We start from the raw sequence: 14567 nt of genomic DNA on the forward strand, positions 1-14567 counted from the left end.
AAAATACTGCCCCAAATTGGTTGGACACATAATTACCATCGTGCTGGTTAGAATTTTACCAAATATCCGCTTCAGTAATTGGTAATATAAAACATGATGATTTGAATCGTCAACATGTCAATTCATTGTTGATATGCACTGTGTACTGTGATGCACTGGAAAACTTCTTTACTGTCACTTCTATTAAAACGTCATTTTTGTTACATTTATGATAATAATATTGGCCTGTATAGCCGCGTTTTTACACATAGACTCTGGAGTTATTGATAGCTCCCGGCCTGTATAGACCTTCCTGATTTATTTTACAATTACGCAAGCATTGCGAGTGTAAACCATGGATGTAGATATCTCCATGTGTAAACTGATCGTTTACATCTAATCACATGATTTCCCTTCACAAATTCCGCACGGTCTCCGTCCGGATTGGGATTTTTTTTTTAGTAGAGTGGAGTCCTACAAGTTAACAAAATTGTGAGATCGTAGCTAATCCATAGGTGTGTCGTACGACCGCATAGCAGTGACTGCTCGGGAGTCGCACGGTTTCACTGCGACCCCATACGATCTCTACCGGATCTCTATACATCCTCTTTGCCTCCTCTGCAAAGTCAAAATGGCACAGTGACCATGGAAAATATCCCGGGGGCCGGGGGGGGGCCACTTACATTGACGAGTGGATACCATGCGCGACCAAAAAAACGCGTAAAAGGATGTCTTTTTTAAGATAGGGCACGTTACGTACGTAACGTAATAAGGGTGTCAAAACACTAAAATAAAAATGAAAAAAGGGTATCTATTTCGGTAGGAAAGCTACGTGTTTAGGGTCAAATTTGCGAGGGTATAAAAAAATCAAGACTAAAATGTTTTATGAAGGATGTACTTTTTGCCCCAGGAGTCAACACTACGTGTTTAGAGTACGATTTGCGCGAGTTGGGCTGTACTAAACCCAATGATGTAGGTAAAGGTAAAACCGACGTCCGTGACGAAATATCGCTGTACTTGTTTAGGGGTTCAATTCAGGGAATAATTGACAATAGTATCGTTTTGTTTCCAATACTTGTTAAGGGTTGGGTTTCACACGCCAATACTTGTTAAGGGGTGCATTTTCAGAATGTGGAAAATACGTGTTTAGATCTCATGGTCGCGCATGGTATCCACTCGTGAATGGAAGTGCCCCCCCCCCCCCGGGGGGGGGGGAATATACACTGTCGGCCCCTTTATCGTAGAATGTGATGACGCCTCGTCTCTTATTTGCAAAGTCACCATATTTGACAAATGTAAAAAATAAATAAAATAAAAAATGGTCTACTCTCTCTATATATTACATCTTACTTTGATCTGTTGATGCAATGATAAATGTTGTGCTTAATTGTATAATGTTAAGTAACTTGATTTGCTAATATAATTGTACATAATTATTTTTGTGTCTTTTCGTACCTCCCCCTGAATGTAACTCATTATATTCGAGTGTATTATATCTTGTATATTAGACAGCATTGATTAATTCGATTAATATTCAAAAGCGTTGAGTATTTGAAATTTACATTGAAGATATTGAAATAATGCGTGTATATACTGTATAAAGTATTTATATTGAGATATTTTTGTATTAAAATGGATTGAAACCATGCTGATGAGTTTATGATTCGTTTATTGTAAATCTATCCCCCCCCCCCCCCTGTACCCACGAGATAACGAAGTTGGGATATAGGTTTACCCTGCATTTTTATTCTGTTAAAGAGGGTCAATATCATATTGCGCTGAAAGGCTTTTTAATAATAATTCTTTAAAAAAATATAAGAGTCATGGTTGCTTCTTTTCTTCTTCTTCTCCTTCTTCTCCTTCTTCTTCTTCTTCTTCTTCTTCTTCTTCTCCTTCTTCTTTTATTCTTCTTTCATCTACCCCCTCTACGATTTTATTGTATCGATTATCGCAAGTTCATTCATTTCATAAACTGATTTACTTTTTTCTTCAATAATGTTACGTATTATTTTGTGATCAGACACCGCCTCACCATGCACCTATGGGTCCATGCTTTCCACCAACTTTTAGGTCAATGCTCGCATCCCAATTTTGAGTCCACTGAGACAATATTTGTTTAATAGCGCCACCTCTCACTATAGCAGCAGGAGTAATTTTGTCCAAGACGTCTGAAAATGACTGATTTGCAACCCCTTTTTGTAAGACATGAATGGACGAAGATTTGAAATCCAAGCTGTAAAATAACAATGTTAATTTAAGGGCACCGCCATATCGTTTAGAATTCCGTGTGTCGCTGGCTGCAGCATTGGGACAACCATGCGGTCTGCCTTCTGAATGCTCTCGAGTTCAGATAAAATTGAGAGTTCACGCAACCACTACGTAAACGCTTTCTGTGACGTTGAGAATCTATTGTCAGAAGTCCTTCATGACGAAGAAGCCTTTGTCGATAAATCGGTGAATCAAAACGGCAGCGTTGTCCTTGACTCTGGACAAACGACACATTTGAAATTTTTCGTGAGCTCCGAATTATATATAGGACGACTTGCTGTCCCGGTTCACCAATTTCCGACAAAGCCTCAAAGTTGTGCATTGTGATTTGACCGACATTTTCAATAGATTTAAAATGTAAAATTCGTTCCCGTTGCAATCGCGCGAAAACTCACTTTTAGTATACATCTCATTTGGTTAGACTAAAAAGTTACTACTCTCAAAATTAATTCATCCAATGAAACACGATTGAGAAAATCAACTCTTGTTCTCTCTAAACGGTATTTTGCTTCCTGTTTTCCTAATTTTTAGTATAGTGTTATTTCAATTTATTTCATTAAGTATCTTGGGTTGGCGTTTATAAGGCTCGTCCTTTCTTGCCACTGCCCTCACTCATGTTAACTGGATTTTATTGTATATTCGTGTCATCTATCTGTTTATATGTTTGTATATACTTTGTTAATTTCTTTTTATGAGTGAAAAATAAATACGAATTGAATTAAATAGAATTAGTCTTTGAAAATGAACTTTATCCTTAAAAAAACTCACGGATAATTCGTCCTCATAATCTTAACCTAATTCAAAAATTAGATATCACATAGTTCTTGTATATTTTTATTAGTGTGGATTTCATTTTTTCAGTATCGCATGTCCTCTTGATTTTATTCTTATAAGTCGTCGGCTGAAATTTTTTACTGTTGCAATTATTGTTCAAAACATAAATCTTTAATAGAATGAATTAATTAATGGATGAATGAATGCATGAATATGGAAAGAATTATATCAACTAATAGATTCATTTTCTGTATCATATTACTGGATCGGAAACATATAGGCCGACATAGTTAAAAATAAGCCAAATCGAAATAATTACAATTCGAAATGAATAAATTTAGTTGCGGAAATATAAAGTCTGTATTTGAAAAAAAGAGAAAATCATTTCTTTATTTACTTACATATCTATATATTTGTATATTTATTTATTTACCTATTGATTTATGTATTTATGCGTATATTTATCTACTTTATCTATAATGTGCAATATTTCATTTTCGTTCCATAAAGTTTGACTGCTCGCAGCAAATAAGTAAAAGCATTTAAGTATTCCAACTTAATGAACTGGTTATGATTCAAGCAATGGGTGTTTCTTTTTGAATAAATAATAACAATAATAAAATCATATTTAATACAATAAAACAATCTCCTTTATTATATTTTTTTCCAAATATCGAATAAAATAAATAGGAAAGGGATTTTTTTTCTATGTTCTCATTTACATCGTCACTGTACATTGAACAAAAACAAAAAAAACAGCATGATATACATAGAATTCAAAATACAAAAATTGACAACATTATATAAATTTAGCAAGAAAGAATTCTAGATACATGTTCAATAGTAAGCAAACATAATGCCTAAATTGACTTTTCAATCTTTTTTTGCAATTTTTCAAAATTTGTTGAAAAGTTGTATAAGCAGCTAAATTGATTAATACATTAAAGAAAGATATACTGTTGTGTCCATTACCACCGTGTCTACCAATCACAATGTCTTTATAACTTATATCCACATTTTTAATATTCAGATTAATGGTAATACAAAAGTTACTGAATTTTAACCAAAATAGTATAGAATATTGGCAATTATAAAATAAGTGATAATAGTTGTCAAAAGTTTAATATTTAAAACAAAGTGGATATTCTGCCAATTCAAATCGAAACAAATATTCATTTGACATCAAAAGTTTATACAAAAATTTAAAGTTGAATTCAGCTAAACGAAATTCTTTAATGAAAGTAACTTTTTCTTTCCAGATATTGTTCCAAATCAAATTTTCTTTGAAATAAAGTGACAAATATTGTTCAACATTTGGGGTTATAAACTTTTTATCCACAAGAAAATTGTATAATCTTTTAGAAAGCTTAACAGATAAATGTTTACTTTGTTTTATATGTAAAACAGGATCATGGTCCTTCAATTGAAAGTAGCTAACAATTGAATAATTTGAGCAATGTTTATTTGTAACCAAAATGTTTTTCCATTTTTTTGGTATACAATTCCAAATTAATTTCGATTGACATAAATAATATCCTTTTTTGTTTAATTTTGCATGAATACACAGTATATCCAATAGTCCTTCGTTGTTAACAATATCTCCAATAACAAGAATGTCTGATAATACCCATTGCTTCCAAAACAAACACATTTTTTCTAATGCAAAATGTTTTTATTACCCCATAACAACTGTTGCCAAATATCTTCACCTGTATTCTCAAAAGAGGGCTTGTTATTACACATTTTCCAAGCAGTTATACATTGACGATAAAATAATGGAAGTTGTTTCATTTCAGGCATTTGACATTCTTTTTCAAAATACATTTTAAGAACAAGTGAATTCGGTCCAAAGTAATTGAGGTGTAGTTCAGGAATGAACTTCCATCTAAAATTGTGATCCTTGTTTTCAAATACATGCATGTAGATTGTTTAGCCAAACTGTTTTTAGGGCGTTACATTGTAAGACAAAATCAGGCATATTTATCCCTCCTTTTTCAGTTCTACCAATCATTGTTTTTCTTATTATTTTATCATGCCCTTTCCATATAAATTTAAATGTAATTTGTTCAACTTTTTTTATTAATAAGATCAAGCATGGGAAATACAGTCATTAAATAGGTTATATTAGAAAGAATTAAAGATTTTAGTACAGTAACTTTTCCGAAAAATGTTAAATATCGGTATTTCCACAATAATACTTGGTTTTCAATTTTTGTAACTTTTTCTTTCCAATTTTTTTCATAAGCATCAAACATATTTTTACTAAAATACACCCCTAGAGTTTTTATAAACACACTTTTCCAATCAATCCTTTGAAAAAGATTACTATTAAAATTTCCAAAGCTAAAACCCGAGATTTTCGAAACATTTAACGATGGTCCAGTAACTTTGCAAAACCTTTGGACTCTTTCCATTACAGTTTTTAAAGACAGTTCATCCGCTACAAATACTGTGGTGTCATCAGCGAATTGACTTATCTTGATCTCAACTGAATTATTTACATTATTCGTCAAAATAATACCTTTAATGTTATCATTCTTATTCAAATCAATTGATAAAAAATTCGACAACTACTAAAAATAACAGGGCAGACACTGGACAACCTTGTCTTACTCCTCTAGTTAGAGGGAAATAAACTGACTGCCAATTTAAATTCATTATACAACTCTCTGCATCAGCAAGGCTTTTATATAACATGAATTCATTACCAAAATTAAATTTTTCAAGGGCTCTATAAAGAAAATTCCTATTAACTTTACCAAAGGCCTTTTCTAGGTCCAAAAATAAAATAGCCCCCGATTATTCATGTTTTGTCATATAATTTATCACATCATCAATAAGTCTTATATTGTTTCCAATAAAACGGCCTTTTAAGTAGGCATTTTGATCAAGCGAAATACATGAACTTAATACTAGTTTCAATCTATCTGCCAAAACTGATGCCAGTATTTTGTAATCAGTGTTTAAAAGACTGATAGGCCTCCAGTTGGATAGCAAATCTTTTCGTCCCTTTTTATGCAAAAGTGTAATAACAGCTCTATTTTGACTAACTGATAAATTCCCAACTGATAACGAATTGTTAAATAAATGTAATAATATAGCTTTTAAATGATTCTAAAAACATTTGTAAAATTCAAACGTTAAACCATCTGGACCTGGACTTTTACCAAGTTTTGAATTTTGGATAGCTTTATTACATTCATGAATTGTCAGTGTGCTATCACACATTAATTTCTGTTTTTCGTTTAATGAATTTTCTTTGTGAATATTTTCAAAATAATCATTAATATCTTTACTTTCTATATTTTCCGATTTTGAAAAAAGTTCTGAGAAGTAATCCACCTCAGCAGTCAAGATATCGTTTTGACTTATACAAACTTTACCACTGTGTTCCACTTTAAACAAATTCTTCTGTTGATAATTTCATTTTTCAAGACCTAGAAAAAATTTGTTATTACGTTCCCCCTCTTCATACCACTTTATTTTGGATCTCACCAAAGCTCCATGAACTTTATAATCATAGAGATTATTTAGTTCTCTTCGTATTTTTTTAATTTCTTGAATCTGTTTAGCAGATATAATTTTCTGCTTGGTAAGATAGTCAAGTCTTTGTTGTAAATTTAATTGTTTACATTTTGTATTGTTAGATTTATCTATACAAAAATATATTGATTTTTGTTTAACCTCTTTTTAAAATAAATCCCAAAGTAATATTATATATCAGCTACTTGATTATCAATATTTTCCCCAAGGTCTTCTATTAGAGCAATAATGATTTTTTGTATTCAGAGTCTTGTAACAAAGAGTTATTAAGTTTCCATAGACCTTTGCCCTTTCTGAATTTATTGAATTCAATTTTTATAAGAACTGGATTATGATCAGATAAAAATCTCCCTATTATATTGCAATTGATAATATTATTGTTAAGTCTATCAGAAACTAAGACAAAATCTATTCTTGTCTCAATAGGAGACTGTCGTATTAGTTGATGAGTAAATTCAATAGAGGGATTATCATGGTGATGATGATGATGATGATGATGGTGAATGATGATAGTAGTGGTGGTGGTGATGACGGATGATGATGGTGGTGGTGGTGATGCTGATGATGATATATGATGACGATGTGATGATGATGATGATGATGATAGTGGTGATAATGGTGGTGGTGGTGGTCATGATGATGAAGATGATAATGATGGTGATAATGATGATGACGATGACGACGACGACGGTGATAATACGGTCGTTATAGACATGATGCCGAATATGGTGATGACACCATCAAAGTTCTAACAGTATCTTACTCCGATCTTACTACAAATTTCCTTGGTAATTTATGATAAGTTTGAATTGGGGGATGAATTCATATCAGCCACATCAGGTAAATATGGCTTTTCGGTTGATTATTAATGAAAAAAAAATCACGCTCTGGTATTATGAATATCTTTTATGCCTCAGTTGTTCTCGGCGAAGAACACAGTAGTACTCGTGCAATACAAAGACGAGGCTCTTTGAATTACAGTGGGCGAAATCACGTCCTGGGAGTGTGAACACACGCTTCAAGAGTTTGGTGACGTAAGCACACATGCCTCAATTTTGCATTCATTTCACTCTGTGTTGATCATGGCGAGTTGCGGGGAGTTTCTCGGATACTTTCGTTGGAGTGGATTATAAAGTTTGATCATTTCTTATTCATTGGAATATGGTAACTTGTAAATAAATGACCTATGTCGAATTGAATGATCGCAATTCCTTGGACCGGTTACCTCCCAGAAAAGTGGAAATTCGTTGTCAAAGTTGAGTTGTAAACTTGTTCCGAAAAAGCGATGGGGTCGAGCAGTAGAAGTTCGGGGCCCCGTAAGCTGGCCAGCGTGGTGTTGAGTTTAGTGATCGGGTTCGCTCTGGCTACCTGGATGCGGATGGTATGGGTTCCGGCGGGTAAGTCGTGCAACACTCAAAACTTTGAAAGAGACGACCCATTTCTCTCGACGCCTGAACCAAATCACCCATCGAAAAACTTATTAATGGTTGGCGTTATGACGGCTGCCATTTTCTTAGAAACTCGAGCTGTTGCTGTAAACAGAACTTGGGCACAGACAATCCCGGGGCAAGTTGCATTTTTCTCGAGTGGGGCGTCCAACGTCCCACCTGAATGGAATCTTCCCGTTATTAGTTTGCCTGGTGTGACAGACGCTTACCCACCTCAGAAAAAGTCATTTATGATGTTGAAATACATGCACGACAATTTCATTGACAAATATGAATGGTTTATGAGAGCTGATGATGATGTATACATCAAAGGCGATCGCATGGAAGCATTCCTGCGATCGCTGAACAGCAGCCACACTTATTTCATAGGGCAAGCAGGACGAGGAAAAGTAGAGGAATTGGGGCTGTTGCATTTGGAATATGATGATAATTTTTGCATGGGAGGAACTGGAATGGTTTTCAGCCGGGCCACCCTTAGGAAAATGATACCTCACGTCAGCTACTGCCTCAAGAATTTGTGGAGCACCCACGAAGATGTCGAAGTTGGCCGGTGCATCAAGAAGTTTGCGGGGATCGATTGTACTTGGTCGTACGAGGTAAGATGACACCCCTTTTCAAGAGCAAAAAAAACTCGATCAAAAAGTCGAAAGATCAGAAAACGAAAAATGGCAAGAGAAAAAAGAGGTATTTTGTTGATATTGGTTTATTTTGAGAAAAGTAGCAAATACAAAATAGAATATTACAAGGTTCAATAAACTCAACAATTTACAAGAAAAAAACAGTTATAGTATGGCAAGTTCCCCCAAGTCTGCGCAGTCCCCCTTGTCTGCGCACACGCGTATTTGCACGATTCTAGTGAAAGAAGATACGCAACGAACACAGACTTTACACATGCAATACATAGACAGGTATTCATAAAAAAATCTGACTCAAAATGGTGGAAAAATAATGAAATTTGGGCATTTCATGTGACGGCCTCAAAGTGCCGCCTTTCTCATCAAAATCCCAGAATCGTGTGCAAAGTGAATGAGTGCGCAGACATGGGGTACCATTTTTTTTTCAATCTGAAAATGACTGCCCGAGGTTTTTTCAAGAAAATGCTATATTTTCTTTCATTTTTCAATGAGAAATTTGGTACACTTATGATAATATAAGGAACCTTATTAACTGAAAGATTTTGTGAATTAAGAAATTCATGTGAAATCTTAACTCAAATTGTTAGGTGCGCAGACTTGGGGCCCACCATCATAAAAGCTAAAATGTAAATTAAGAGAGGCAAATGAATATAAACAGTGAACACAAGTAATGTACTTTATGTGAAAGAGAGAGAGAAAAAAAAACCCACCTAAATATGATAGACTAAGGATATTATAAAATAGACAGATGAATCAGAGTACTGTATTCTATATCAGATCTATTGGAAATTTTCCTAGAACTGCATTTCTTGAGGTAGTTTGCTTTTCCTGTTGGATCTTTAACTTAAAGGACAAGTCCACCCCAACAAAAAGCTGATTTGAATAGAAAGAGAAAAATGAAACAAGCATAACACTGAAAATTTCATCAAAATCGGATGTTAAATAAGGAAGTTATGACATTTAAAGTTTCGCTTATTTTTCATAAAACAGTTCTATGCTCAACTCGGTGATATGCAAATGAGAGAGTCAATGATGTCACTCACTATTTCTTTTGTTTTTTATTATTTGAATTATACAATATTTCAATTTTCACGAATTTGACAATTAGGACCCCCTTGTTTGAACCACAAAATGTTAAAATAATGTAATTCCATGTGTTCAGGGAGGAATGAGACTTTGTTCTCATGACAATGACGAGAAAATCAAAATATTTCATATTTCATATAATAAAATACAAAAGAAATAGTGAGTGGGTGATGTCATCGGTCCCCCCATTTGCATACCGAACAGGATGTGCATATAACTGTATTGAGAAAATAGGCGAAACTTTAAAATGTTATAACTTTCTTATTTTACATCCGATTTTGATGAAATTTTCAGTGTTATGCTTGTTTGATTTTTCTCTTTCTATTCAAATCAGCTTTTCGTTGGGGTGGACTTGTCCTTTAAATAGTACAAATGACAAGTTTCTCCAAGTATGTAGTCAAGTCCAGAGAATGGGCAGAGTAACACCACATGCAGTACTGTATGTAAGCTTTCTGATATTATCTATGAAAATAAGAATGTATTTTTATATTTTCATTATTTATATGTATGTGACAAAATAAAATTTGGGACCTACTTCATTTTTGTGTCATTTCTGTGCATAATCTACAGTATGTACCTCTGCCGTGTGGTGGCATCGCCCAGGTTATCTTTTTTCTTCATCTTGGTTGCTCTCTTTCCATACATTTTAATGACTTGGCAAATTATTTGGAACCTGCTGTTTCATATTTTATAAAGACTTCATGTTTATCTGGCCTAATCTACACTCATACCCAGATTATACAAGTCCACTGTAAACCTGACGCAGATTAAGAGAATAATTTTGAAGATTTGACTTTGTGCATCTTCGGACCAATCCTGATCTTTTTTTTTCTCATTTGACATGCTTTTGTCCACTCCTGCGTATGCAGACTCCTCCCACATCTTGATATAGACAGTACAGACTGTACAGTACATGTATATGTACAGGTAGTATAGAGTACATGTACATGTATCTCTGTTTAAAAAATTTGCATCTTTTAATAAACAAACATTGATTGATTCTCAGTATTAAAGACATATATGTACACTGTATATATACTCCAGGGAATTCCTGATACATGAACTATGAAGTCAACAGACCATTCTTGTATTATTTTCAGCAGCCACTTTCAGCAGCCTGGGATGCAAGGTTCTGTTTGCTAGTGATTACATAATATTTCCTTTGAAGACTCACCCACTCTCCATTTTTGTCCACTTCACCCACATCATGCAGTGCTCAGTCATTTGTTGAACTGACAACCGTTCACAGAAGGCAATAAATTATTTTATGCTACGAAGTCCAATTGGGTGTCTACTGACCATACTCCTTTGCCGTAAACAAGGTCGTCTTTGCATAATGGTTTGACCAAAATTAATGAATTCTCTCAGTGCATTCCATAATGAAAATCGATTTCTCGATATGGATCATGCATTTTGACAGCTTGCAATAATTTCTTTTGAATTGCATGGGTTATTTTACCAGTAATTTATCGTTTGTTGTCTTTTACAGTGTCTGCATTAATATGAACCTACATACATGTACTGCACAATATACAACTGTATCGAGGCCTATTTTATGTAGGCTATAGATCATTAATTAAAACATATTACTGCACACCTCGTCTTGTTTACATGTAGGTTAAAATACTGTATACATTTATGTATATGACTGGTTATACATTGTAGTACAGTTGTAGACCCTCACTCATTCTTTTTTCAACTTTTTAAGTTGTTTGAAAACTAGGCCTACTCTACCGCCTACATACGTGTAGGCCTATTTTTGTTTCTTCTTTCGTGTTTCAAGTCAGTAGTACTTAGTCTTAGGCCTACATGCAGGTATGTGGGTGTTTGAAGTGGTTTGATACGCTTTGATTTATTGCCAAGGAAATGTGATTTTCCTGTAACATTGGGGGTGGTAATGACATTGTTGAATAAATAGTTTGATTGTTCACATTCACAATGAATTTGCAATACTTGCAAAAATCTTGTTTTAATAGTGCCCATGCAACGTTTGAAGTTCATGAATCCTTGAGAATTGCCTTATCCCCTTTCTGCTCAGATGTAAACTTGTCAAATTAAAGTTGAATGAATGAACCTTTGCTCAGGTTTTGTTGAGAACCGTCAAATGCTTCACTCACTGTCATCAACAAAAGTTTTGCTATTCACAGTAATAATAATATTCCGCACTTATAAAGCGCTTAACACATCGGAACGACGTCTCTATAAAGCGCTTTCCATATATATTATTACCCCGGTCATCGGATCCTTGCATGCCCGCATACATGCACCTTCTCCACTCCCTGGGGAGCATTCCAACAAGAGTTCCAAGACTCAATTGCTAGGCTTACTACATAGGCTTTCATATCCTACCGGTTACCCATTTAACACCTGGGTGGAGAGTGGCAAATTGTGGACTGACGCCTTGCCAAAGGAGGCTAGGCCATGGTGGGATCAAACACACGACCCTCTGATTACAATACAGTACAGTACAATACAATACAGTGTACAGTAGGCCTACATTCAGCTAAATAGGATGATAACACCTCATTTAATCTGGGCCTAGTGCAGGCCAACACTATATGGTACTTTATGAGACATGATGAAGGCCTACGTGTATGTACCTGTACAAAACCTCCTTCACATCAATGCACTTGTGAATTACCGGTATACTGGTACATGCAGGTCTACCTGTATTAAAGATTATTACCATTAGGCCTAAATAATTTGTTGACATTTTCTGGAAAAGGGATGGTTATCCTTGAGTGTCTGTACACGTATGCACATACAGGCCTACCTGCATACATGTATGCACCTTATACGGGATCTACTGGAAAAATACAGTTGTTTCTGCACCCAAGTTTCCAGATATGTCTTGTTGTGAATTATACTGGTACATGCAGGTCTACCTGTATTAAAGATTATTACCATTAGGCCTAAATAATTTGTTGACATTTTCTGGAAAAGGGATGGTTATCCTTGAGTGTCTGCACATGCAGGCCTACCTGCATACATGTATATATTACACCTTATACTGGATCTACTGGAAAATTACAGTTGTTTCTGCAGCCAAGTTTCCAGATGTATCTTGCATGTTGTCTTCCTATTTAGGTACTATTAAAATTCTCATTCTGTGTCTGTGCCTACACTGTATGTACATGTATGTGCTGTACCAATGCAGTGAAAAAGTCACTGTTCCCATGGGTGGACATATTAAACGCAACAAAGACCAAAACTTGTCTAGCATGGTCTTCTTGACGCTATTGACCTTTGATGATGTACATTGTAACAATCCAGACCTCAGTCCATGATGTAACTACTGGCAAAGAATACCAGTCAGTTCCTCTCAGCTCCCTGCTCAGTCTCGATATTCCTTTCCATAAACAGCTTGTAAGTAAGGATAGCCATTGGTTGCTTGAGTGGTCAATTTACAATTGACCCTTTTTATCACAGGTCAACGGGTACTACAGTTATGTACACGTACATTGTAACTACCAGTATTTCCTTTAAAGTGGCGTAACAGGATTAAGGTTGTGATAATTGTGGCAGTCTGAAGGTTGAATTACGGTTCATTCTCTCTCTCTATATATGAGGGATGGTCCTGGCTGAAAATATTTACATCTGTCCTGGCTGAAAATATTTACATCTAAATAAATGGAGTAAAATTCACAAAGCAAAATGCTGTAAATTTCATCAAAATTGGATTACAAATAACGAAGTTATTGAATTTTAAAGTTTATCAATATTTTGTTTGTGAAAACAGTTATATATGCACATCGTCATGAATATTCATTAGGTGGGCTGATGATGTCATATCCCCACTTTCCTTTTTCTTATGTTATTACATGAACTCATAATTGTTTCATTTTTACATACATGTGTAAATTATGTGTTTCTATTGATTATGATGAAATAAGTTGCAGCAATAAATAACTATTGCACTTAATCAGTTGTCAATCCAATTGTTTTTTTAGTTCTTGGTAGAATTTTTTTTGAATAAACCTAATTTCATATAATAAAATACAAAAGAACAAGTGGTGATACATGTATGACATCATCAGCCCAGCTAATTAATATTCATGAAGACATGCCTCAAACTGTTTCACCGGAATAATGTTAATCTTTAAAATTCAAAAACTTTGTTATTTGTTATCCGATTTTGATCAAATTTTCAGCATTTTGCTCTGTGAATTTTGCTCCATTTATGGAGATATAAATATCTCCAGTCTGGCAAATCTGCCTCATTTGAAAGAAAGAAGTAACAGTGCTTCTAACCAGCACTTGCTCAGTAATGTAGGCCTGTGTGTAAACTTGCATTGCAACGCTGATCATTGATACATTGTTATAAAAGGTCAAGTCCATCCCAGAAAGATGTTGATTTGAATAAATTGAGAAAAATCTAACAAGCATAACGCTGAAAACTTCATCAAAATCAGATGTAAAATAAGAAAGTTATGACATTTTAAAGTTTCTCATATTTTTCTCAAAACAGTTATATGCACAACTCAGTGATATGCAAATGCATATTTCAGATAATAAAATACAAAAGAAATAGTGAGTGCGTGATGTCATCAGTCCCCTCATTTGCATACTGGCCAGGATGTGCATATAACTGTTGTGTGAAATTAAGCTAAACTTTAAAATGTCATAACTTTCTTATTTTACATCCGATTTTGATGAAATTTTCAGTGTTATGATTGTTGGATTTTTCTCTTTTTATTCAAATCAAAGTTTTGTTGGGGTGGACTTGTCCTTTAAAGGACAAGTCCACCCCAACAAAAAAGTGATTTGAATATTAAAAAGAGAACAATCCAACAAGCATAACACTGAAAATTTCATCAAAATGGGATGTGAAATA

The 14567-nt window shown here is 34.3% G+C and overlaps 1 protein-coding gene across 1 annotated transcript; it reads left to right on the plus strand.

Moving 5' to 3' along the window:
* The first annotated feature begins 7599 nt into the window (after window positions 1-7599).
* On the plus strand, window positions 7600-8632 carry LOC135154114 (chondroitin sulfate synthase 1-like). The gene has a single exon (XM_064099372.1). The coding sequence runs from the start codon at window positions 7850-7852 to the stop codon at window positions 8615-8617; it is 768 nt and encodes a 255-aa protein (XP_063955442.1). The 5' UTR covers window positions 7600-7849; the 3' UTR covers window positions 8618-8632.
* Window positions 8633-14567: the final 5935 nt, after the last annotated feature.

This window comes from Lytechinus pictus, chromosome 5 (assembly GCF_037042905.1).
Source record: "Lytechinus pictus isolate F3 Inbred chromosome 5, Lp3.0, whole genome shotgun sequence".
Taxonomy (NCBI): Eukaryota; Metazoa; Echinodermata; class Echinoidea; order Temnopleuroida; family Toxopneustidae; genus Lytechinus; species Lytechinus pictus.

Excerpts from the sequence above, each read along its gene's own strand:
- LOC135154114 (XM_064099372.1), top strand. The coding sequence starts at position 7,850 with ATGGGGTCGAGCAGTAGAAGTTCGGGGCCCCGTAAGCTGGCCAGCGTG.